The following is a 26,644-nucleotide window of genomic DNA, read 5'->3' as shown; positions in this document are numbered from 1 at the left end:
CTGTCCTTGTCGTTCCTGCCTTGAGAGGAGCATTGGGATATTTGTATGTCCACAGCAGAGCCCCCTTCTCCCAGAGACACAGTCATTCAGCACAAAGCAGAGCTCATAAAAGGGACATGAAAGGGCCAAGGCAGTCTAGGGGATTTCCATGAGAAATTGAATATATTTTCCTCAAAGAAACTCTGCCCTAATTTATCACTGCCTTTTCCTCCTTGGACGGGTTGTCATGACTGGGGAAGAAGATGTCCAACAGCAGCTCCATCACCCTGTTCCTCCTCTTGGAGTTTGGAGATACACAGGAGCTGCAGTTCTTGCACTTCTGGCCCTTCCTGGGCATCTACCTGGCTGCTCTCCTGGCCAATGGCCTCATCATCACCACCGTAGCCTGTGACCACCACCTCCACACCCCCATGTACTTCTTCCTCCTCAACCTGTCCCTCCTCGACCTGGGCTGTATCTCCACCACTCTCCCCAAATCCATGGCCAGTTGCCTCTGGAACACCAGAGTCATTTCCTATCCTGGATGTGCTGCACAGCTGTTTCTGTTTGTGTTTTTCAATTCGGCAGAGTACTTTATTCTCACAGTCATGGCCTATGACCGCTATGTCGCCATCTGCAAACCCCTGCACTACAGGGCCATCCTGGGCAACAGAGCTTGTATCCCCATGGCAGCAGCTGCCTGGGGCACTGGGTTTCTCCATGCTCTGCTACACACAGCCAATACATTTTCAATACCATTTTGCAAGGGCAATGCTGTGGACTAGTTCTTCTGTGAACTTGCCCAGATCCTTAAGCTCTCCTGCTCAGATGCCTACCTCAGGGAATTTAGACTTCTCGTGTTTAGTACTTTTGTCTATTTGGGGTGTTTTGTGTTCATCGTGCTGTCCTATGGGCAGATCTTCAGGGCCGTGTTGAGGATCCCTTCTGAGCAGGGATGGCACAAAACCTTTTCCATGTGTCTCCCTCACCTGGCCGTGGTCTCCCTGGTTTTGATCACCGTCATATTTTCTCACCTGAAGCCCCCCTCCGTGTCCTCCCCCTCCCTGAATCTAGTGCTGTCTGTTCTGTACTCGGTGCTGCCTCCAGCAGTGAACTCCCTCATATACAGCATGAGGAACCAGGAGCTCCAGGACGCAGTGTGGAAACTGGTGACTGGATTCCCACCTGAAGCTACAAAGTGTCCATGTTCTTCAACATATCACACATAACATAACCCATCTCACTGTGTCCATGTCACCAAACCTGTCAGAGTTCAGGGAGCATCTGGAGGATGCTCTTAGTCATATGGTTTAGGTCATCCTGCGAGGAGCGGGGAGTTGGACTTGATGATCCATGTGGATCCCTTCCAGCTGGAGATGTTCTATGGTTCTGTGACCTGCAAACTTGCTGAGGGTGTACTGAGTCCCACTGTGTATATCATTTATTGAGATATTGAACAGTATTTGTCCCAGTACGGACACCTGACGGAAACTGCTTGCTCCTGGTTTTTACTTGGACATGAGCTACTGGCTGTTACTCTTTGGACACAGCCATCCAGTCAATTCCTTACCCATCTGTCCATCACACACCAATATCTCAGCAATTTTTCGGTGGAGGCTGTATGAAAGGTCTTACAGAAGCCCCGATAAATGACATTCATAGCTCTTCCCTTGTCTGCTGATGTGGTCACTCCATCACAGGAGTCCACTAGCTTAGTCAGGCACGATTTACCCTTGGTTCAGCCTTGTTAACTGTCTCTAATCAGCTCAGTGTCTTCCATGTTTCAACAGAGCCTCCAGGAGGATCTGCTCAATGACCTTTCCAGGCACAGAAGAGAAGCTGAGTGGGTGGTAGTTCCTAGGGTCCTCCTTTTTACATCTTGGGGTTTGGTAGGTTTGTTGGTTTTGGAATTTTTTTGGTGGTGGTGTGGGGGTTTTTTATTTGTTTTTGTGTTTGGTTTTGGTTTTGGTTTAGATGAGCATGATATTTCCTTTTTCCATTCACCGGGGACATCCTGTGATCCAGGAACACCTTGATAATAAAACCATCAATGGGATGAGTAAAGGACAGGAGAAAGAAGAACCAGCAGAGTTCAGGAGCAGAGACACATGAGTGCAGACCCCGGTGGGACACGCTTCATATTCCTGCTTGGCCTGTATCTACCAGATGGAGGTGGGAGAGACCTTGTCTCAGCACAGTGCTGGTGACCAGTCACTGACCCAGAGAAAGTGGGTCTGTCCGAGATGCCCTGGGTGGTCTGTCCCACACCTGCTCTGAGTGTGGGTGGCTTTCTATAGGTGCTGTGCTGTCCCTACCAGACAAATGCAGTTGTGCTGGAGAGTCCTGAACACACCTCAGGTAGCACCACAGGCCTGGATTTGGCCATGACATTGAGCAACTACCCTGAATTAGATTGCGTAATGGAGGGATGTCCGTGAGACAAATGCCATTATTCTCAGTGGAAGCCTAGCAAATACACATGATGGAGAAGAGCAGGAGAAAGGCTGAGCTCTCCCTATGGCAATGGCTACATTGGGTCAGCTGTATATGGGTTTTAGACAAGAACATACTGAGGAGGGACAGGTTTCTTTGTCCCAAACATGATCAGCTGCTGTCCTTTAATTTGCCCAAAGGAATTCCCTGCTGGTCTCAAAAATGCTGTTCCCAGAAACTGCCCTGTTTCAGCATTGCTCCATTGGACCCTGAGTCTACCTGCATGTATCTTGGACCACCACTGACACCCCAGATGTCACTGGTTGTTTGGGTGTGAAGATGTCCAACAGCAGCTCCGTCACCCAGCCCCTCCTCCTGGCTTTCACAGACACACGGGAGCTGCAGCTCTTGCACTTCTGGCTCTTCCTGGGCATCTACCTGGCTGCCCTCCTGGGCAACGGCCTCATCATCACCACCATAGCCGGTGACCACCACCTCCACACCCCCATGTACTTCTTCCTCCTCAACCTCTCTCTCGTTGACCTGGGCTCCATCTCCACCACTGTCCCTAAAGCAACTCCCTCTGGCAGACCAATGCCATCTCCTATGCAGGATGTGCTGCACAGGTATTTCTCTTTGTCTTTTTCGTTTCAGCAGAGTATTTTCTTCTCACAGTCATGGCCTACAACCGCTACGTTGCCGTCTGCAAACCCCTGCACTACGGGACCCTCCTGGGCAGCAGAGTTTGTGTCCACATGGCAGCAGCTGCCTGGGGCACTGGGTTCGTCTATTCTCTGCTGCACACGGCCAATACATTTTCCATACCACTTTGCCAAGGTAATGCCATCGAACAGTTCTTCTGTGAACTTCCCCAGATCCTTAAGCTCTCCTGCTCAGATGCCTACCTCAGGGAATTTAAACTTCTTGTTTTCAGTACTTTTGCCATTTTAGGATGTTTTGTTTTCCTTGTGCTGTCCTATGCGCAGATCTTCAGGGCGGTGCTGAGGATCCCCTCTGAGCAGGGACAGCACAAAGCCTTTTCCACATGCCTGCCTCACCTGGCTGTGGTCTCCTTGTTTATAAGCACTAGCCTGTTTGCTTTCCTGAAGTCCCCTTCCATCTCTTTGCCATCCCTAGATCTGGTGGTGGCAGTTCTGTACTCATCGGTGCCTCCAACACTGAACCCCCTCATCTACAGCATGAGAAACCAGGAGCTCAAGAATGCAATGTGGAAACTGATGACTGAATGATTTCCAGAAGCTCTAGAGTGTCCATCTGTTTCAATATATGACTCAGAATGTAACTCATTACAGGTCCATCCTTTCTTATTAGTTTGTTGTTGTTGTCAAGTTTTGTGTTTGTGTTGTCTTTTGTTCTGCCTTTTTTTTTTTAACTTCCATAATTTTATCCACAAAGGAATGTGGACAACCCATTTCAACTTCATTATCTACTTCACTAGTGTGACCCTGTGACTATGTGAACATGAGGCTATACTCTACTTAAAAAAAAAATAAATGTACCTGCAATGACTTGTCTTTCTGTCTGATATCCAAGCATCTACAAAAGAACCAAAAGTCTTTCCTCACAAGTTCTCTACCAAGTGCAAGGGGAAAAGAGGGACCTGAAACCTTCCATGGGGAAAATGCAATGGGGAAGTCATGGAGGTGCCCTCCAACCAGGAATGGGGAATGTTCCCATCCCTTAGAAAATCCTTCTCTCCCTCATGACCTGCATGGTGTTTGTGCTTGGGAAAACCCTCATCATTGTGCAGGTGGTGGTAAACCAGCATTTGCATGTCCCCATGGACTTCTTCTTGGGACATTTGTTCTCCCTGGAGACCCTCTGCGTATCCACCACGCTGCCCCAGCAGATGGCCAGTTTTGTGGCTGGGGACAGCACCATCTCTGCTCATCACGGTGTTAGTGCTGTTTCCTGCACCTTGTCCTTGTACAGAGTGTTCACTGCTGGTGACCACATCCTAGGATCAGTACTGGGCTGTCTGTCATCCCCTGCCCTCTGCAAGACTCATGAAGGGGGACATCCGTCTGTAGCGGGCAGACACACTAGGGGCTCTTCTGTCATCTACAGTGATGTCCTTGTGAAAACACAGACTGTGATAACATTTCTGCTTAGCCCCTTGTCATGGTTTAACCCGAGCTAGCAATCACAACCACGATAGCTGCTCCCTCAGTCCCACACCCCACCCCCAAACAGGGGAGACAATTGAAAGTGAAGGGAGAAACTTGTGGATTGAGATATACACAGTTTAATAAAATAACAAAATAACACTAACATACCACCACTATTAGTAACACATCTAAATGGAAAATGGAATATAAAATAAGATACGCAAAGCAATTCCTCACAAACTCTGTCTGCACCAAGCAGCCGGTCCAAGAAAGAGAGACGAAGAGAACAGCTCGGTCCTGAACACCTGATCCAAGGGGAAGAGGGAAAATGCAGAAAGGCCCAGAGGTCATTGCAAAATGGTAAAATGGCAAAAGGTCAAACTAAAAGAAACTCCCAAATGGAACTCCACTGAAACACAGTAGAACTGAAACAGGTCTCCATCTCTGCATCCAGAAGACCCTACCCTCCTTCAACATGAAGCCAGATGCTAATGGCATGCAATATTCTCATTGGTCAGTCTGGATGTCAGTCAAGGTCTGTCCCATACATGACTCCCTTCCCAGCTGCTTCGCACCTGTGGGCAGAGAGCTCAGAAAGACCTTGGCTCCCAGAAAGCAACTAAGATAATAGGCTCTTATATTGCCTTTGTTCCACTTCAAAACCACTGGAAAGTTACATGGAGAAAAACATTCTCTCTGTCCCGGGCTGTTATCTTATTTTTCCCATACTAAATACAAACAATGACCATGCTAGCTGCAAAAAAAGGAAAAAGTTTCTAACTGCATGAAGAAAATTAACTCTGTTTCAGTCAAACAAGGCAGTGAGTTTCCAGCAACCTTTTCTAGAGGAAGATGTGGGTCACGGGGGCTGGAACTAGATGATCTTTAAGGTCTCTTCCAACCCAAACCATTCTGTGATTCTAAGGGAAGAGAGAGATATGTTCCCTTACCCTCTCCACAAGATAGAATACCTACCCCAACACAGGAAAGACATCAATGCCAGGACCCAGAGCGTAGACTTTGTTTGTATTAACATGTTCCCAAGCTCAGCAAAATCAAGAGATGAGTGGCACAGACAGAAAACTCAGTGACCTGCACAGACGCTTTCCACCAAATAACTACTATAACAGTAGCACCCTTAATATAAAACTACCCTTGTCTCATGCCCCACTTTGGGCACAAAAAAGGAATCTAGTGGCTTAACCTGGTTGCCACGTTTTAGTTTCCACTAAACCACTCAATCACTCCCCTGCTCAAGAGGACAGGGGGAAAAAAAATTCATTGTTTGAAATAAAGGCATTTTAATAAAGAAAAGCACAGACTGCCTGTGGAAGCAAAGGAAACCAGAAGGATTTATTCTCTTCTTGCCATCAGCAGGTGATGTCCAGCCCTTTCCTGGGAAACTGGGCATCAGTTCATGTAGCAGTTGCTTCAGAAGGCAAATGCCTTAATTAAGAATTGCCCCCTGCACACCCCGGCCCTTCTCATGGCTTTTATTGCTGAGCATGACAAGAGAACTAAGCAAGCTCCAGCTGGTCTGACTATACTGACTGACTTCCATGGCCATGGGGAACCTGGGAACGTTCCCTACTGTGATCAAGGGAACATCCGGAGGGGAAGACACCACAACAACATTTGGGTTTTTGCTCTCCTGAGTGGCACTTCAGGAGGTCTCAGGTCTGACCTCCTTCTCACAGCACGTTCAGCTATGGAGTGAGACCACGTTGCTCAAGCCTTTACCATGTGGGGACTGGAAAACATCCAAGGACAGAGACAGCACAACAAAGCTGGGGAAGCTGCTCCAATGCTTTGATGCCTTCTTGGAGAAAAATATTTTCCTTATCTCCAGCCTGAACCTTGCTTATTTCAACATCTGACTATTGTCTATTATCCTCCTGCCAAGCATCACCATGACAAGACTGGCTCCACCTTCCGGAAAAACCTCCCCGCAGGGACAGAGAGGCTGTTACAAGATGCCTGAAGCCTTCTCTTCTCCAGGCTGAACAAGGCCCTTTCCCTGAGTTTCTCCTTCCAGCAAGTGTCCCAGTCCCTGAGCATCTTAGCAGCCCTCCAGTGACCCTCTCCCAGTTAACATCTTCAGGGGTTAGTCTATCCCAGGGGCAGGACCTGCCATTTGTCCTTCTCTGTCTTGATGTTCCTGACAGGACAGCCCTCCTGCCTGTGAGGTTTCCCAGTTTAGCATCATCAACAAATGTGGTGAGAGTTGTCTCCTCAAGGTCACAGATCATTAAAGTATTAAACTGCCCAGGTCTCAGCAGAGTCCCCTGTGCTGCCCCACAAGCCCCCAATAAGTCCCAGTGGTCTTGAGGTTGGGCATGAGACCCCTTCACCACTGTTCTGTCAGCCCGATCATCCAACTGGTTTTTATGCATCTGTTTGTCAACCCATCCGACTGTAATGGCCTACCTCGGGTACAAGAATATTGAGGGAGAGCATGCCAAGAGTCTTGCTGAAGCTGAGGTAAATGACATCCACTGTTCTCCCCTCACGCAGAAATGCAGTTACTTCATCGTGAAGGCAATCAAGTTTGCGAGATATTAATTACCCTTGATAAGTCCATGCTGATGGCTTTCGGACACATTTTTCTCTTTTAGGTGCCCAGAAATGTCACTCAAGAGGACTCATTTGACAGGTCACTCCTCACCAAAGTGTTCTTGTACAGCTTGCGGTTCCCTGGGTGGCGCTTTTGGCTGCAACATTGGTTTGTTTTCACTCACAAGAGACCTCTACCAATCCTGTGACCTTTCAGAAGGGATATTCCAAACAGATGTTGATCTCCTGCAACATCCTTGCCACTATTCTGCCTGTTATACACTGTATTTAATTTCTGTATTCTTTCCTCTATTTTCACCTGTCCTGATATAATGACTGTTTCTAAAGTCATCTTTTCAGGTGCAGACACTCTAGACAAAGGCCCTTGCCATTATTCTGCAGTTTTCTCCTTCTCTTACTCTTTACTCATTCAGATTCTGCTCAGCTTGCCAGCTCCTGCTTTGAACTTCAGGTAGTTAAATATTTGCCTGTTTTGCAGTAGTCTAATTGTCTCCTCAGTCAACTCTTTTATTATGTTTGTATCTTTATTCTTTTATCTGCTTACCTCAAACATTTCTCATAAGATTATCCCTTGTTGAAAGACAACCTCGTTAGAGGCAGCTTGTACTTAACTTATGGTGGAGGAGTGTGTTTTATTATTTTTGAAACTTAATTGTGCTTCACTTTTCTTTGTTTGTAATTAGGAAAAATCCTTCTGTGCCTGTGTGCAGCCCGTTCTCTATGAAGAGCAGGTGGGAGACGGTGCAAAGGAGCTGTAACATCCAGCTGCAGCGAAGTGTGGACAAATCTGATGTAAAAAAAAAAAAAAAAAAAGAAGTGAGAACAAGTCACAGGGGGCAACAGGAGAAAGGGTGAGGTTGGGCAGGTGAGGAGGAGCGTTGTCCATACCATGTTGGACCTCAAGGGGCTGCTTTTCCTACCTGTCCAGACCTACTAAGGAGACATTCTGGATCATTATCAACCAGAGAATGCTACTATCACCTCTTCACTGAACTGAAAAGGAGCATAATATGCCCTTCAAAATAAAGAACAATTTCTGTTAGTCACATTTTGAAATCTTTCTTCTTAGCTACATTATGAAACAGCTCTAAGTAGTTGTAGTGTCTTGAAGACTTGAAGAAAATTACAGGAAGGGAAATAGTTCATTAATACTTTCTCTATTTTAATGAGCCCCATGGTGTATTTGGCCCTTAGTCCATGAGCTACAGATACTGAGAGGAGAAAGAAGAAATTGCTCAAGAGGTGGAAGTTAGATGTGCAACTCAAAGTACCTTGAAACATTGATTGACCCCACTGAGGGTCATTATTAACAAAGACTCTCCATGGACTCGTTAGAGAAGATAATAGAAGGTTGTGATTGCAGGTAGGAAAAGGCACTGTACAGGTGGGTATGCTATGGAGAAAATCCTTGGTTTGTTTTACCAGCTTAAAGGCCAAACCCTGACCCCAGGCCCTGGGAAGGCAGATCCCTCATGCATGGCTCAGGGCTCTTCCTGGAGCAATGGGGTGTGAGTTTGAGCAAGGCCAAGTGCAGGAAACCTGTACAACCCCTCCTGGCTTCCCCAAGAACGGGTAAGGAGAAATCAATGTCCAGAAACTCAAAATAGAGTTTATCCTGGTAGGTCTTAGAGACAGATACAACTGCCATGGCCGGGGGACAAAGACCTTGCTCCTGTGTGGCCTTTCAGCCTCACCACAGCCCTTGGCCATGTCTACTTCAGGTTTGCTTATACTGCCCCCTTCAGGCACCTTTGTCCCTTCAGGCTGTTGACATCCATCTTGCTTTCCTATCTAGTTCTCATCCCAGCATTTCCATACTTTCACTGATGTCTCTCCACCCTCACTAGTCTTTCCTTGAGGTACAAAGCCATGGGTTGATCCAGACTCCCTCTGGGTTGCCTCTTGTACCACAGCACTGCCCTTGGATTGAGATGTCTTTTTCCTCACCTCTAATCTGAACCTTCCAGCCTGCAATTTGTGGGGCTTTCCTTCTCTTCCTACTACCAAGAAAAGCTGCATTATCTCAGAAACCACCCTTCAAGCAGTTGCAGGCTACTGCTGTAGTGCCCTGAGCCTCCACTTCACCAGGCTCAAGAACCTCAGGTTTCTCAGCCTCTCTCAAAGGCCCCAAAGCCCATCCTGGCAGATCTCTGGAGTCTCTCTAGTTCCTCTGCATTCCTCCAGAACAGGGAGTCCCACACCCAGACACACTAGTCCAGGTGTGGCCACCGCAACGCTGATTCAAGGCGGACGATAATTCCCTTGTTTGTTTTGCCATACTCCTCGTAACGCAGCCCCATATGCACTTGGCCTTACTCATGGTGAGCATGCACCACTGGCTCGTATGGCATCCCTCGTAATGCCCAGCCCCTTCCTCTCAGAATCACTCCTGAGCTGTTCAGGTCCCAGCCTCATGTGTGGGATTATTCTGCCCCCAGTAAAGGACCGGCAACTTCTTGTAAAATTTCATGAGGTTTTTATTACCAAATCCCAGCGTTTCTCAAGGTTCTCCTGGAGTGAACCTCTGCTTTGCCAACTGTTAATGAGTCTGTATAGATGGCCTATCAGATTTGTGGTGCCCCTGACAACATCAGAGTATCAGGCATTACAAGGCACTCCAGATGATAGAAGGAGATACTAGTTTAATCGAATAGCTGACCAAGGAAGGAATCCCCATGGTCAAAAGCTAAGAAAGGTTGAATGAGAATACAAAGGCAGCCAACAAAGGATAGCCAAGGGAGGATATCTTGCTGGTATCCAAGAAGGTATGGGAAGGCTCTTTTTATCTCTTCCCAAAGCCTCGTCTTCTCCTGGCTTTTCACTTTTGAAGCAAAGGTACACAATGATATCCTGGGCTTCATTAGTAGGAGTGTGGCCAACCAGACAAGGGAGTTGTCATCCCCTTTGATTCAGCACTGCCAGATGGTTGAGGGAGGTGATTCTTCTTCTCTGCTCAGTGCTGCTACAATTTGTCTCGCTCACTTCCCTCAGGGTTTTCTACACCCCACCACACCCACACTGCAGACAAAGCTGTCCTCCACATCTTCCAGCAGTCCTGCTTTGTCTTCGTGTGAAACACATATCCAGGAGACCATTCCCACCACGTTGGGTCAGGGAATACCTTCTACTTTCCCTTCACCCAAAGACTTTTAGCAGAGGTCCATGGTCTTCAAAGTCCCAGTGACTACCAGAGCCTAAAATTGTGACGCTTCCTCCAGCTGTCTAAGGAACAACTCATCCTCTTCCTAATCTTCATCAGGAGGTTCTGCGATCCTGACCAGAAGACCGTTGCACATGGAGATTTAGAAGTCCACATAACAGTAAACTAGAGTAGATCCATGGCTGTGCTCCATGTACAGCTTGGCCTTCAGTCTGTGTTGTGCTGAGCACACAATCCTGTGGGCTGCAGGATAAACTGGATTGCAACAGAGAAGTCTGCAGGAAGCTCCCACCCACTGCCAAAGATTAGGCCAACTGCATGTCCTTATCTTTATGTAAAACTGCAGCAACACATTCACATGTGAAGAGCCTCTTTTAGGGCCAGTAGAAATGATGACTTGATTTTTTTTCCTTGTAAGAAAACAATGAAAGTGATCAGTGGAGCAAAATAGGATAACCCTTCTAGAGATGAGTTCTGCAAGACTAGCTGCACCATCTGACCAGGCAAAAGTCACCTCACCAGGATCTTCCAAGCCACACGCCATTCAACTCCAGAGACAGAACTGACCTCACAGCCACCTCCACAGTCCTGTGCTGCCTGCTGGAATAGGAGTTTCTAAGGCACGGCTGAGCTCACCACAGCATGCTCACCTGTCTCCTCCTTTTGCTTTACAAGCTGATCAGATACAGGTCACTTCACATTCCTTTTCCCATGCCATGAGACTGCTCTGAGACCTCATGTCCTGCCTCCAAGGTGCCAAGCAGCCTAAGTCCAGGTTAGGAAAGGGACTGAAGGTGAGGGATTGAGAGCATGGGAAGGAGGGCTTTGGGTGTTAGGCTTTCAGGTTAGGGATTCAGGATTAGAGCTCACCTTCCAGGATTCAGGATTAGGCAAAGGTTTAGCAGGAGGGTTTGGAGTTCTGCTAAGGGTGTCTGGTTAGAGTTTAGGGTACAGGCAGGCTTTGAGTGTTACAGTTTTGTCAGGGCTGGGGTCAGGGCTAGGATGAAGGTCAGCATTTTCATGTGAGGGCTAAGTAAGGACAAAGGGTAGGGTAAGTGTAAGGGGTTAGGGGTTTAGGCTTTGGTTTAGAGGTAAAGTTTGAGCTTAAGGGTTAGAGTAGTGGATTCCTTTCAAAGTGAGAGGGAGCATTTAGGGGCATGAAAAAGTTGGAACCTTTGCAGAAAAGAACTCAACACAATCCCTGAAAAAGTCTTCATTTCCAGCATGCTTAGTTTTTAATGAATTTTCAGGTTTTTATTATTATTATTTTTTATTAACAGCACTAAGGCCATGTACCAGCAAGTTGATCATGTTCTCTTGATTTATGTGAATAATTTTAGGCAGCCACTTATCAAAACAGATTTTCTTCTGTATTTAGAGTGCAACATTCCCTCTATGTACTTCTGTTTCACTGGCTTTTCTCTAACCTTTCCCTGTTCTGTCTTCAAAGAGCTCTCCCAGAGAAAGATTGCTTGCATCATAGAATAACTCAGATTGGAAGAGACCTGAATGTCATCTTGTCTGACTATGCTGCTTGAGGCAGGGTGAACTCGATGAGGTAGCTCAAGGGCTTCCCGCAGTTTCCGTTTATCCACAAAGGACCATAAAATGAGCTCTAACCCATCATAGATGGAGATAATGAAGATGTTCACATGTGTTGGCTCGAGTGCTGGTCACTGGGATGCCAGTAGTGACTGGCTGCCAGGAGGAGTCCATTGCACTGATGCCACCCACATTGTCATCTTTATTTTCCATCCAGATATCACCAATATGACTATGGTAGAACATATCAAAGGCCTTGTTAAAGTCCAGGTACACAACATTCCCTACTTTCTCCTCCCATGCAGGTTCTGCACTCTTTTTTGTTTCCTTCAAGTGCCTGGAGATGTCTGGAAGAGCACTTGCCCCATCACTTGCCCAGGGACTGAGGTGAAGCTGCCCAGCCTGTAATTCTACCAATCATCTTCCTTTTTAACCTACTTGAAGACAATGTCGATATTTTATTTCTCAAAGGCCCATGGAACTTCCCTGATAGCCACGACTTTTCTAAAGTGTTCCAGAGATGTCTCACAGAGACACCAGCCAGCTCCACCAGCAACTCTCTGCCCCTTCCCACACCAAAGGCTCTCTCTCTATCCTGTCCTTCCAGGTGAGTTTCTGGGACACAGCAAATGCTGTCCAGGTCCTCTGGGCCTGTTCAGAAGGCAACAGCAAGCCAACAACTCTGATGGTCTCTGTGTGAGCCTCAAAGCTTTCCTAACATTTTTTCTCACTGCCCCACTTCTGCTCAGCCTTTCTGGTTCTTAGGCTGTAGATTGAACAGGGATGTGGGGATGGTGTAGAAAAAAGGCTCTGTCAAACTCTCTCAGGAGTGCTGTTCTGGCATCATGTAGTCAAGGAGGAGGGTGCTGTAGAAAACAGTGGCACTGGTGAGGGAAGAGGGCCAGGTGGAGAAGGCCTTTTGCCTGTCTACACTGGGGTGAAGAGCAGCGATGCATTCACAGGATGCCCATGTGAATGGGAAGAGGAAAACTGGCTCTAAAATGCAGATTATGGACAGGGCAGCCTGCCCCAAACTGGCACCCATGGCAGCAAAGTGTTTCTCTTTCCATATCTGCACACACACTGTGCTCTGCTCTTCTCCTGGGACATCCCATCTCCCCACAGAGCCTATCTGACCAGATATTCCTGCACCCTGTTCCCAAACTCCCCGCAGCCCCCAAGCTGGGGTTTTGCTCTGTGGAGTGAGTGAGCTGTGATGCCCAGGCTGTGGCGACTCTGCAGGGACATACTGGTCAGACTGGGAAGCAGACCCAGCTGATGTTGGTCACTGTCACTGTGACCGCCTCCCACACAATCTCTGAGGTGGCCAGGGAGGGTGCTCAGAGGTGCCCTGCCTTATTCACTATCTGTGTGGGTGCTGGCCACCAACAAGCAAAACCTGAACCACCAGCTCTAAGTCCCTTGCAAGCCACACTGGACCCTGATCTCATCACACGGAGCCCACAGAAAATACAGAAAACAAAGCCTTTTGGGAGTCTATTCCTTAGGCATATTTTTGAGAGCAACTTTGGAAGAAGACCTAAGCCTTCAGGCACTGTGCTAAGGAGATCCCCTTGCTGATGGAGATGCTGTTCTGGAGGCCGGCTCTGCCACAGAAGTGCCCATTGCCTGTCCCTGCTTGTGGTCACAGGACTGCCACACTGCAGGACTGTAACCAAGTGTCAGGAGTGCTCAGATCTTACACCAACACAAGGGCTCATAGGAGAGTGGGGAAGTGGAAGAAGAACAGCTCTGAAAAGAAAAAGGCTGGTGCTCCCTGGCAGAGCTGCTGTGCTGGGATCTTTTCTCCCCACCTCTGCACACAGACACATTGTATGCAGCTTCACAAAGGTCTCAGAGGAAGGATCTTGGACAAACAATTCACTGCAGTGTCCTTTCTTTTGTTTAAATACACAGAGAGCGTGGCTTCTCATTTACACAGTCTATGAATCAAACTACAAAGGTACATGGTGAATTAGAAGTGGAATGAAAAAAGTATTACTTTGTGGGCAATATTATCACAGTTAAAAAAAGCAGAACTAAACAAGCCTTCCCCAACTCCAAAACCCATCAAAAACTACAAGATATACAAAAGAGAGTCTGGGCATGTAATGAGTCATATCTCATGAGTGATGTGCAGAAGACAGGAAGTCTATTGGTTTGAAAATCATCCAGCCATTAGTTTCCTCAGGGCATCCTTGAGCTCCCGGTTCCTCATGGTATAGATGAGGGGGTTCACTGCTGGAGGCACCACTGAGTACAGAAATGACGCTGCCAGGTCCAGGGATGGGGACGAGATGGAAGGAGGCTTCAGGTAGGCTAATGCACCAGTGCTGATAAAGAGAGAGACCATGGCCAGGTGAGGGAGGCATGTGGAAAAGGCTTTGTGCCGTCTCTGCTCATAGGGGATCCTCAGCACCACCCTGAAGATCTGCACATAGGACAGCACGAGGAAAACAAAACAGACAAATACTACTAAGACAATGACCACAATAATCCCAAATTCCCTGAGGGAGAAGTGTGTGCAGGAGAGCTTGAGGATATGGGGATTTCACAGAAGAACCGTTCCAGGGCATTGCCTTGACAAAGTGGCATTGAAAATGTATTGGCCATGTTCAGAAGAGCACAGGAAAAACAGCTGCCCCAGGCAGCTGCTGCCATGTGGACACAAGCTCTGCTGCCCAGGAGGAACCTATAGTGCAGGGGTTTGCAGATGGCAATGTAGCGATCGGAGGACATGACTGTGAGAAATTAAAACTCTGCTGCAATAAGAAAGATCTGTGTAGCACATCCTTCATATGAGATGGCCCTGGTCTCCCAGAGGGAACTGGCCGTGGCTTTGGGACAATGGTGAAGATGGAGCCCGGGTTGAGCAGGGAGAGGTTGAGGAAGAAGAAGTACATGGGGGTGTGGAGGTGCTGGTCACAGGCTATGGCGATGATGATGAGGCCGTTGCCCAGGAGGGCAGCCAGGTAGATGCCCAGGAAGAGCCAGAAGTGTAAGAGCTGCAGCTCCCGTGTGTCTGTGAATGCCAGGAGGAGGAAATGGCTGATGGAGCTGCCGTTGGACATTTGCTGCCTCTGGACATGAGCAGCTGTTCGCAGAGGAAAAGACAGTGTGCCTCATGCAAGACTGTTGTACGTTTCCAAATCTCTTCTAATTCACTTATGAATCTTTCAGGTTGATTAACCTTCAAATGGAGTGTTTTCCCAGGATACATTAATAAAGAGAGGTATTCCTGTTGTAAGAACCCCTTTATTTGAATCCCCTAAGCAATACGTGCAAACTCAGCAATTGGTCTTTTCAGCTATCTGCATGGTTTTCCAGATCATTATAAAATGTACACTTTGGGTCCATGGAGTCTCCTGATTTAAAAGTGAACTTGCTATACCGTATGCCACAGGTAGTTTCTCTTTCCCAAAGACAACACCTATTCAGTGAGCATTTGGTTCCCCAGAATATGCATTTGATTAGTTTTTTCTGTCAAGTTGACTGAATAGAGTCTCTCATACAATACGTCAAAAGGGCTTACTTTTTCTCTTATTCTTTAAGTAATGCGAATTCTCAGTAAATTAATTAGCAATACATTTATCCATTTCACATGAATTTCCTGACACAATTTACCTAATTGTCCTTTTATAGATTGATTCATTCATTCTTTCTTTCTACCTTTTCACTAGATTGATCCCACCTTGCCCCCAGAAGAGTAAAAATAGTCCATAATATTTCTGCTATAAAATGGGGAACAGCCAAACCTTGGTATGATTTTATTCAATGATTTCTTTACTATTTCTCTAGCTTTGTTGGTCTGGCATGGGAGAGCTTCAGGTCTGTGCTTGTTTGACTGAAAATGAGTTAATTTTCTTCATGCAGTTAGAAACCTTACTTTTTCATAGCTAGCACGGTCATTATTTGGATTTAGTTTGCGAACAAGAGATAACACCCCAGCACAGAGTTAATGTTTTTAATTGCTCTGGTCTGAGAGCCAAGGACATTCTGAGTGCTCTGCCCACAGGTGTGAGGCATCGAGGAAGGGGAAGAGGGGTGGGGCAGAGCTTGACTGACATCCAAACTGATGAATGAGAGTGTTCCAGCCCATTAGTGTCACGCTTCATCTTTAAGGAGAGTTGGGATCTTCCAGCCTCTCTCTCTCTCTCTCTTGGGTGTTCTTGCGCTTGGGCATTTTTTTCCTCTTGTGCGTTCTTTCTTAGTTTTTTTTCTCGGAGCCAGGGGAGTTCAGTTTGGAACATTTAATTTGGCCTTTTGCCATTTTGCAGAGGTCTCTGCGCTTTTCTGCCTTTTTTCTCTCTTTGGGATCAGCTGTTGGGACCAGGATGCTGCTTCCTGGGACTGGCTGTGTGTGGACAGAGTTCGTGAGGAATTGCATTGAGTATCTTTTATTTTATCTTTTTTCTCTATATTGTATATATATATTTACTAGCAGTGTATTAGTATTTTGTTATTTTATTGAACTGTGTTTATCTCAACGCAAGTTTCTCCTTTCCCTTTCGAGGGAAGGGGGCGAGTGAGTGGCTATCGTGGTTTTATTGCCAGCGCATTGAGTCTTTGCATTTAGGTTATCGATACTTTGGTGACCCAAGTAACACATGTGGAACTTCTCTGCCTTTCGGGGGCTACCAGCGCATTGGGTCTTTGCATTTTGGAAACTCTGGTAACTTGGGTAACTTTAAAAAAAAGAAAAAGAAAAAAAAAAAGTAAAACAAGGAAGATAGAGAAAAATGAGAAAACATTAAATGAGAGAGAAAAACAAGAAAACAGTAATTTGATAAAGGTACCTTTAGAGATTTTGTTGTTCATGCCTTAGTAATTGTGTTGTAGTTTATGTCTTTAGTGATTTGTTGCTGTTGTTACTTGTGTCTTGGCTGATTTTATAGTCCAATACTTATGGTTATCCCATTGTCTGCTATTGTGATTGTGAAATAGGTAGTGGATAATTGACAGGAGGGATTCAGAAGACATTCCCCCTCCTCCGGGTTGTATTTTGTGACGCTGGAAAAAGATTGTTTGACTCCCTGGGGAACAGCAACCAGGCAGAATCTGACTGGATTTTGTAATCAATGGTGGCCACTGTAAATAATATGAATATGCTGCACAGATCTAGGTGGGTATACTTTGTGATGTGTAGTATAGTAATGCATTACATGTAATATATGGTAAGATGTCTATTTTAAATCATATATTGCCTATTGCATAATGCATATTACACAATATATAGTGTTACATATGCATTATATTTATCCTCTTCAGATCCATTTGTTTTGACCCTTGAAAAAGATAATCAGGGAAAGAGATTGAAATGCTGTTATATAGGGCAGACACGTTCTAAACATTTGCCTGAGAATAAAAGTGATTCAGATCTAACAATTAGCCCTGGCCGAAGGGAGGGAAGTGGAGTAAACAACCCTAATGGTGGCTTTGATCGGGCGGCAGAACTGGCAGCAAAAGGAACAGGTTCAGAATGTGTAGCCAAGAAGGTACAGAGAATGTGTAGCAGAGAAGGTAGAGTGGATGTGTTGGAGAGCAGGAAGTTTTAGTCCGGTGGCAGGAGAAGGGCATTAGAGATGATGATAAAGACTCAGGATCCAGACTGGAAAGATATTAACATGATGTTAGAGATGCTGTTCGATAGTACTGAGAGGGAGATAGTTGTAAAAAAAACTGGTAAAAGGTTTGTTGAAGAACAGCTATTGGCGGGGGATATACAGGGAATATTAGATCAAAATTGTCCCTCGGTCGATCCAGGGTGGGATCCTAATATCCTGAAATCTAGTAACAGGCTGAATCGTTATCGACAGTGGATTTTATACGGGATTAGACACGCTATACCTAAAGCTATAAATATGCCATAACTTTTTGAGATTAAACAGGATCATAAGGAATCTCCCACTGAGTTTTTAAACCCTCTTAAAGAGACAGGTTTTTACAACAAATGATTGAAAAAAGATTTAATCATGTAATAGCTATGCAATTACATACTGCTATGGCTATGTACTTATTAAACACGAAGTGGGAGATGTGGCAGTATGCTAAGATCGGCCTGTGAGAAACTGCAAGAGTCGACAGTGTGAGAACAAGCGGTAGTGGAAAAATACAAGAAGCAAGGACTGTATGCCACATGATACATCAAGGACAGAGGGACTGATACAGGCTTGATACATCAAGGACAGAGGGATAGTTTATGACAGACAAAAACAGCGTTTATGGCAGCAACTTTGGTGGGAACACAAAATGCATCACTTATGTAATGACTCACTCAGCAAATCAGCAAATGCTTGAGCAAGCATCATAGCAAGTACGAATGCAAGCCTGAGTTTGTAACAAATGTCTCTCATTGCACCTTAACAAGAGTCCGTGCCTCATTCGCTACACCCTCACCGGCTGTTTGTAGAAACACAAAGCCACAGGCTGATCCAGACTCCCTCTGGGTGACCTCTTGCACCACAGAACTGCCCTTCCAGTGGCATTTCTTCCTCCTGATATCCAGTATGCACCTTCCAAGTTGTCCTTTTCAGTTATTTTTTTTCCCCTCTCCTGCCTTTTCCCACTACCATGGAAAGCTCTACCATCTCAGAAACTGCCCTTCAAGCAGGGAGCCCAACCCGTCAGACTTCTTGTGGTCTTTCACCTGACCAGAGAGAAGTAACCTCGCCATGATCTTCTAAATCCCACGACTGCTGCTGGCCTTTCAGCTTCTCTGATAGACACAACAGTGTGCCTGCTGCTGTCCCATCATGTGCTCAGGCAGAATGGACATGACAACCCATCTCCAAGGCCTCTTCCTGGCTAGGGCGTGTGGGGCACTTTGGCAGCGGTGCTTTCCCAGCCATGTTCCTGCTGCTGGCCAAGACAGACCTGACCTCGCAGTCACAGGCTTCTTATGGGATTTTGAGTTTCTGAGACAGGACTGACCTCATAACACCATACCCATCCGTCACCCTCTTTATGGCCCTGGATATGACTAGATAAAAGTATGCCTGTTTTATCAAGTTGATCAAATGAATTTCCCACTAATGATCTGAATGGAGAAACATTCTTCACAGGAACTGCTTTATTTATGATGACACCTTTTCTATATCTTTCTGTCTTTTTTTTTTTCCTCTTCCTCCATCTATTCTGTCATTAAAAACCCCTCCAAGGGAAAGATTCCTTGAATCACAGAATAGCTCAGGTTTGAAAAGAGCCGTGAACATCATCTTGTCTCACTCTCCTGTTCAAGACAAGGTGAAGCAGGTGAGGTTGTTCAAGGCCTTCGCCCAGCATTGCATCATCCACAAAGGAGCTGAAAGCGCACTGTGTGAATAAAGAGACTTTCAACAGTTTTGGCCCAAGTGCTTGTCACTGAGGGATGTCACTAGTAACTTGCTACAGAGAAGGCTTTGTACCACTGATCACATCTGGGCTTGATCATTCAGCCAGCTTCCCAGCCAGGGTCCACTTCTTCAGTCCTGAGAGAGTACCAGTCTGGTTAGAAGGACACCAGAGGAGATCACGTGTGAAGGACTTGCAAAATTCCATGTACACAGCTTGCCTGACTTTCCCCTGCCCATTCTGGTTCAGCAATCCCTTTCTTGTCTTTCAAGTGCCTGGATGTGGATGCAGATGACCCATCCGATTCTAAGGGATGGAAGTGGGCTGACCAGCCTTTATTTCTCCCAGTTCTTCTTCCTGCCTTTCCAGAAGAGGGATTTGTCATCTGCCTTTTCCAAGGACCCAAGAATCTCTCTGATTGCTTTGGCACTTTTTGGACCACAATCCAGAATCTTGGGCAAGGTTATGAAGCAGACAGGGGCAGCTGAGAGGAATCTCACTGGGCCAGTGGGCTTTGTTCCTGGAGTCACACACAGAAATGTCAGGGTTCTGGGAGGCACCTCAGCCCTGCCATTTGTCACCCTACTCTGCACTTACATCAGATACATGAAGAATGGACATGGGATCTTCTGTTCCCAGAAGCACATCCCAGTGTTACATTCCAGTGGTTCCCCAAGGGATGTTACTCTCAACATGAAACACATCAAGACACTGGCTGTCCCACTGACCTTCATGGAACCCTGAGGAATAGCTGATGGTGTTTGTGCTCACTTGGGTTAATCGCCTCAGAAGCACTTTATGCATCTGTTTACATCTCCTCTGTACAATGCAAACATGCATATCTGACCTACTCAGTAGCTGTACTGCCAGGGAGGGACAAAGAACCTCTTCAAGCTGAAGCGAGAAGCCAGTGCTGGAAATGGTGGTTGTGAGGGACCAGTCCATGGCGACTGATCTGGGGCAGGTTCTCTAGGGTGTCCAGGGGACATGGGCACAACCACTCAGTGAGAAAATGATTTACATTATACATGCTATGCAGATGATGATGGGCAGTTTATTGCTTCACAAAACAGCCCGTCATCAGTTGCCACACTGAATCCTTGAGCTCCTGGTTCCTCATACTGTAGATGAGAGGGTTCACTGCTGGAGGCACCACTGAGTAAAGAACAGACACCACCAGATCCAGGGATGGGGAGGAGATGGAGGTGGGCTTCAGGTGGGAAAATATGACCGTGCTGAGAAACAGGGAGACCACACACAGGTGAGGGAGGCATGTGGAAAAAGCTTTGTGCTGTCCCTGTTCAGAGGGGATCCTCAGCACAGCCCTGAAGATCTGCACATAGGAGAAAAGAACGAAAACAAAACAGCCAAATGCCACTGAGAAAGAAACCACAAGAAGCCAGACCTCCCTGATGTAGGTGTCTGAGCAGGAGAGCTTGAGGATCTGGGGGATTTCACAGAAGAACTGGTCCACAGCATTGTCCTTGCAGAGTGGTAGTGAAAATGTATCGACCGTGTGCAGCAGGGAATAGAGAAACCCAGTGCCCCAGGCAGCTGCTGCCATGTTGACACAAGCTCTGCTGCCCAGGAGGGTCCCATAGTGCAGGGGTTTGCAGATGGCAACGTAGCGGTCATAGGCCATGATGGTGAGGAGACAATACTCTGCTGAAGCTGAAAAGACCAACAGAAAGAGTTGTGTAGCACATCCTGTGTAGGAGATGGCTGTGGTGTTCCAGAGGGAATTGACCATGGAGTTGGGGACAGTGGTGGAGATGTATCCCAGGTCAACGAGAGAGAGGTTGAGGAGGAAGAAGTACATGGGGGTGTGGAGGTGCTGGTCACAGGCTATAGCGATGATAATGAGGCTGTTGCCCAGAAGGGCAGCCAGGTAGATGCCCAGGAAGAGCCAGAAGTGCAAGAGCTGCAGCTCCCGTGTGTCTGTGAAAGCCAGGAGGAGGAAATGGCTGATGGAGCTGCTGTTGGACATTTGCTGATTTTGGCTATGGAGACTATCATAGAAGAAAAAGACCGTGAGAATTTTGGGGAGACTTTTCTGAGCAAAGTCTAAGCCTTTTCTCATATACCCTCCCCCTGCTACACACAGCCTTTTCCTTTTCCAGGAGACCTTCCTTCAGCTCCGTGGATGGAGCCCTGGCTGGTGTTGGCTGGAGGTGCCATTAGGAGCAGGTCCTGTGCCTGCTGGCTGCTGAGGAGTCAGCCCTGCTCTGCAGCAGTGGGGTCATGGGAATGTGGGGCAGGGGACAGTCCTGGGGTTCAGCTTTGTCAGATGAATCTGCTAATGGTGCAGAAGGACCTGTCAGCATCTGCACTCCCAGGGATAAGGAAATGAGATGGTGGAAGGCAGCTTGAGAGGTTTATGGCTTTTTGCAGCTCCTTCTCCCTTCTCACCCAGGGGAATGTTCTTGCATGTCAGAAACCATCATCACTTCTGCTGCATTCAGCGAGTCCTGTGAGGCAAGCGGATGCCTGTGGCTTAGTGCAGAGTGAGGGGAGCTGGTCTGTCCCTCTTTCTTTCTCCCAGCTGCCCTGGGCTGGCACCTTTCTGTGATGAAGGCTGCTCACACTCCCATGTTACCCTGAAAAGCCACCAGACACTGCTGAGAGCAGAAGGATTCACCTCAGACCACTACACGTCTCATGCTTTTTTAAGGTCTCAGCACTCCACCATTAGCCCAGGGCAGAAGTACCTCATTTCACAAATCAAACAGCATTTTGTCTGTCATAGTATCTCTGTGGTTTTCTGTGGGGCTTTCAGATAACACAAAGATGCTATAGGACAGGTTTGCATCCCTGAGGGAAGCTCACAGCTTGGAAGGAAACCTCATGGAGATAGCTTAGTGTCCTAATGATGGCATTTGATTCAGGGAGATTCAACCCCACAGACTTCATTGCCCATAGCCCCACAGGCCAGAGGAAAGCTGGGACATGTGTTCCCATGGACACAGCTGCAGGAAAGGACCCACAAGATCAGGGTGTGACTCTGTAGCTGAAACTCCCATCCCCAGAGAGCCTGACAGCAAGAACAAGATCACAACAACAGGAACAGAGAGCATTGGAGAAAGAAGGAAAAATCCGTGAGGGTGGGTGTGAGAGAGGCCAGGGCAGGGGCAGCCAGGCATTCAGACAGCGTCACCCTTCCCTAGTTCTGCAGCCACCTCCCACACACCAACATTGCCGGGCAGCTGCTCTCAGCCCCTGTGCTCTGCAGAGGGAACTGGAGCTCTGGCTGCACAGGAGCTGGTTCATGCCTTGGAGCCCCTGGCCCTGAGGGCAGAGGCTTTGCTGGGTGGGAGAGGAAGCGAGGGGGCTGCTCAGGGGAGGGCTCTGCACTGGAGGGGATCATACAGAGATTCTCCCTCCCACAACTGTTCTAGGTTTAGTTTCCACTCCTTCCCAGATCACATTGCTGCTTCCAGGAGATTTTCCTCCTGGAAAGGATTTCCCTGTGCCATGTCTTTTCCCTGTCAGTGCTCACAGACCCCATCCCAACCTCTGTGCCCTCACCCTGGCCCTACAGACACCTGCCTGTTTGCAGGCCACTGCCTGCGAGCATCCTCCTCTTTGCAGCCTTGAAAAAAAAGGCAGGTCAGACTGATCCTGCTGGGTCCAGCAAAGGCGATGCTGCCTCTGTGTATAGGCAGAGGAGTGGATGAAGGCTCATCAGGAGGCTCATATCGAACCTACTGACTGCTTGAAGTTACAGCTCAGTGGTCTCAGTGACTTGTTCAAGCATGAGAGCTCCTTTTCCATTTCTCCTCTCTAATTCCCCAAAAGAAACCAATTGAAAACATAAACTCAGGAAAGCTCCTTAGCTTTGCTGTGATCCCTGCCTTTACCTTCTCCTTCAAAAAGCCCATTGGAAATGCCCTGAGGATGATGTGGAGATTTGATCATCCCTGATCCACGCAGGACCCTCGCGACAGCAGAACAACACTCTCCAGCCAGGAGCTACTTCTTCCACCCAGAGCTTCTTCTCTTAGTGTTTTGGGGATCTCCCCAGGCAGGCTGGGTGCTGACCTTGGCAGGCGGCAGAGTCCCTGCCCTGGGACACAGCCCCTGGGGTTGCAGGGACCCTGCTCTGAAGGACAGCCCTGGGCGCTCCTGGATGCACATCCAGCTTCACACTCTGCAGCCATCCCTGGGTGAAGGACACAGACATGCCCTGTCCCTCTGAAGGTACGGCAGGGAAGTTCAGCTCTATATAACTTCTGTTTTCTCTACACTGGAGAAACTGCAAGGGCCCTCCTGACAGATGCCCTAGGCTGTGGGATGTGCCAGCTTTAGGATGTTTTTAGGAACTGCAGCTGAACTGGGCTATAGCCAGAGACTTACTCTTTTAAGGGCTGTGAAGATTTGTCTTTCAGTGAGCTCTCAGCATCCTCCCACCCCACGTTGTCTTTCACCTCTCTCTGCCTGGCTCCTCTCCCCTCGGTGCTGCAGGCAGAGCCCTCAGTCTTGCTGCGCTTTGCAGGCGAGCTGCTCCTGGACAGAGCTGTCTCTCTGCAGCACTGCTGCTTGCCATGAGCTCCCTGTGTCCCAGGAGCCCAGCCCAGCTCAGCAGCACAGGAGCAGCCCAAGGCAGCAATTTCTCTGTCCCTTCTGGGCGCCCTCCGAGTGTCCCTGGGGCTCCAGGGGATCCTGCTGTGAAACAGTCCTCCAAGCACAGCGATGGTTCATATCAAAACACAATTAAAACTCCAAAAGGAATTGAAGGAGACCAAGATAAGCTGTTGCTACTTTCAGAAACAGCTGAAGAAGAATCCTAAATATTGTGAGACTACTACCGAATTTAGTGAGACGAGGTGTAGGTAGACCTGAGATACTCTATGTCTGCAGTTGCCACCAGCAAGGTCTTCCAGGCCTTTGTGCTTTCAGGCAGGACTTTGGGGGGCAACAACTGTGGTGGATGGGGATCAAGCCAGGGGTTTCATGAGCAAACCGCAGCCTTAGCAGTCCTTGGAGTCAGAGGGTTTGCATCCAAGAGTGCTGGGAGTGTGTTTTTCCCCAGGAGGTGCTGATCTGGTATGATCCCAGAAAGAAACGCACTCAGACTCTGTGAGGTATGGTTTAAAATGCTGTTCATTAGGCCTGGCACTAGGCATTAGTGCCTGGCACTGGCACTACAAGAGGGGTATCACAGAGCCAATCTATGTCCCTTTAGATGGTGGGAACCCAGGTGGTGTAGCACTGAACAGGCTTCCGACCCAAATGCTCTACTATGGTGCCACAGCTGTGGTACTGTGGCCCAAATGTGCACTGCCAGGAGGTGCACCATGTCTTGTCAAAGCCCCGATGCTCACCTTGACCTGGTCCTGCCCAGCAAGGAAGAGCTGATCAGGGATGTGATAACCAATGTCAGCCTTGGCTGCCATGACTGGGACATAGTGGGGTCCCAAGTGCCAAAGGGCAGTGAGGCCAGCAGCAGAGCCCAGACCTGAGACTCCAGAGGAGGAGTCCTTGATGTACTTGGGAGACTGATACAAGCGGTGCCATGGGAAGCAGCACTGAAGATGGAAGGATATCTGGTAGGCATTACAGGACAGCCTCTTCCAAGCACAAGAATGATCTCTTGAAGTACCCATGAAAAAAAGCATTCATCCCAGGAGGTTGCTTGTCTGAAGTGACTGAGCTCCAGGGCAAAAAGGCAACATACAGGAGGTGGAAACAGCAGAAGCTGCAAAGGAGGAATTTAGAAACCTTGCCCCAGTATGTCAGGATGACGCCAAAGCCAAAGCTCCTGTAGGCTTCATAGTTGCAGGGATGGGTAGAGGAAGAAAAATGAGCTGATAGAGGCTTGGAGGGTCATGCAGAATGAGTCACACTCTGCCAGGAGCCTGTAAGCAGTGGGCACTGCAGAGATTTGCATCTTGACTGTCTCAGCCTCAGAGATGGGGAATGCTCCCTGCTGGGGGTGGCTGTGCCAGGCCATCCACATGGGTCAAGGTGGTGCAGACTCTACATGAAGACATTCCCATAACCCAAATACATCAGAACTTGCCTTTCAAAATCAAGCTCTTTATTCACTTTGCCTCTTTGCTTTGACATCTTCTCACTTTGACTGCCCTCCTGAAATCTCACAGAAGATCTGAAGACTAAAGGAAAATTGTGCCCAGACTTGGCTCCATGGAGTGTTTTGCATTTTAATGAGCCTTCTGGAGCCCAGGTCCTGATCTGCAGATCCTTAAAGATGGAGCATGCCTCTAGAGACGTAAAAGTCAGAAGCAAACCTCCAGGTTTCTGAGGGTGTTAGTAGGCCCTGCTGAAGTCCGTCACTGAAGAGACCATGTAGGGAATGAGCAGACAAGGTTCCTGTCCCTGGGGGCTGGTGAAGCAGGAAGTCAGAGACACTTGTTCCAAGAGGAAATTTAAATGTGGAGGCCACTGTGAAAGCCCTTGACGTGCTTTGCCAAGTGGGGTGACAAAGAACAGACTCCCAGCCCCTGGGGAGGCATATACTTTCCCCTCAGGATGCTCTCAGGTCTTCCTGGAGACGATGTTATGTGGGAGTGTGTGATTCCATGTGCACGTCAGCAGTAGGACACCTCCTGGGCTCTGTGGAGGGTAGATGAGGAGGCAACAAGGCCTTGGAGTTGTAAGGACTTGCCATGCTCTCATGGAGCTCAGTGTAAGAGACAGAAGCCATAGTCAAGAGGACAAGGGTCTCAAGTCTGCTCAGGTGTGAAACCCCATTAAGGCCATTGGCCATCCCCACCACACCTACACTGTCCCACTGCTTGCTTCCAACACCAAGCTGTGGTTTTCTGAGGATTTTCCAATGCCTGTGAGTTCCCCACAATCCATTTGGTTTCTCCCAAAGCCTTGCTAATGCTCATTTAATTCCCAAGATTTCCATGCTATGGACATGCTACAATTCAGTTCCACATCCCAGCACTTAAAAGCACATCCTCCTTCTTCTGCTGCCTCAAAAACAAAACTCAACCTATTTCTCTTCAGCATGAGACTCTCCAATATTTCCTTTCTTCTTCCTGCCTTTAACACACTCACCGCTACACTTACACTGCTCTCTCCCTGCATGCCCACGTGTCTCACAAACCCTTCCTCTTCCCCTGCAGTGATGGGACCCCACCCCAGGAGGTGAGTGCGTCCTCCAGGCTCATGGATGTTTCCTGAGGTCCGCCCAAGTCTAGGGAGTGAAGGAAGAAAAGTGCAAGGTCAGCTCATGTGGATAACTGAGCACAGCCACCCCAGCAGTGGGCATTGCCCATCTGCCAGGCTGAGGCCTGCACACAAGATGGAAACATCTGTTATCACCCTTGGTTTGCACAGGAGAGGCCTGCCTTCCTGACATCTTCCCAGGACAATCCCCTTCCTCAACCTCCACGCACAGGCATCAACTCTTTTCCATTGCTGGTTTTAGACATGGTTTTGAGGCTTCACTGAAGCCATCAGCCATCCCCTTGTTCCTCACTCACATCCCCAAACACCTCTTCCAGACCTACACATGGCCAAGCATGGC

General features: G+C 47.8%; 1 protein-coding gene and 2 pseudogenes across 1 annotated transcript; 2 read left to right on the top strand and 1 right to left on the bottom strand.

Moving 5' to 3' along the window:
- The first annotated feature begins 242 nt into the window (after nucleotides 1-242).
- Nucleotides 243-1,208, top strand: LOC135997237 (olfactory receptor 14C36-like; annotated as a pseudogene).
- Nucleotides 1,209-2,919: 1,711 nt separating this feature from the next.
- Nucleotides 2,920-3,662, top strand: LOC135996983 (olfactory receptor 14C36-like; annotated as a pseudogene).
- A 16,538-nt stretch (nucleotides 3,663-20,200) lies between these two features.
- LOC135996981 (olfactory receptor 14C36-like) lies at nucleotides 20,201-21,133 on the bottom strand. The gene has a single exon (XM_065649341.1). It carries the CDS (start codon nucleotides 21,131-21,133, stop codon nucleotides 20,201-20,203), a length of 933 nt encoding a protein of 310 aa, XP_065505413.1.
- Nucleotides 21,134-26,644: the final 5,511 nt, after the last annotated feature.

Source organism: Caloenas nicobarica, chromosome 21, assembly GCF_036013445.1.
Source record: "Caloenas nicobarica isolate bCalNic1 chromosome 21, bCalNic1.hap1, whole genome shotgun sequence".
Taxonomy (NCBI): Eukaryota; Metazoa; Chordata; class Aves; order Columbiformes; family Columbidae; genus Caloenas; species Caloenas nicobarica.
The sequence above is the reverse complement of the archived record's forward strand: the minus strand, read 5'-3'. Positions and strand labels throughout refer to the sequence as shown.

Bases quoted from the DNA above. Each gene is read 5' to 3' on its own strand.
- LOC135996981 (XM_065649341.1), bottom strand. From the start codon at position 21,133: ATGTCCAACAGCAGCTCCATCAGCCATTTCCTCCTCCTGGCTTTCACA.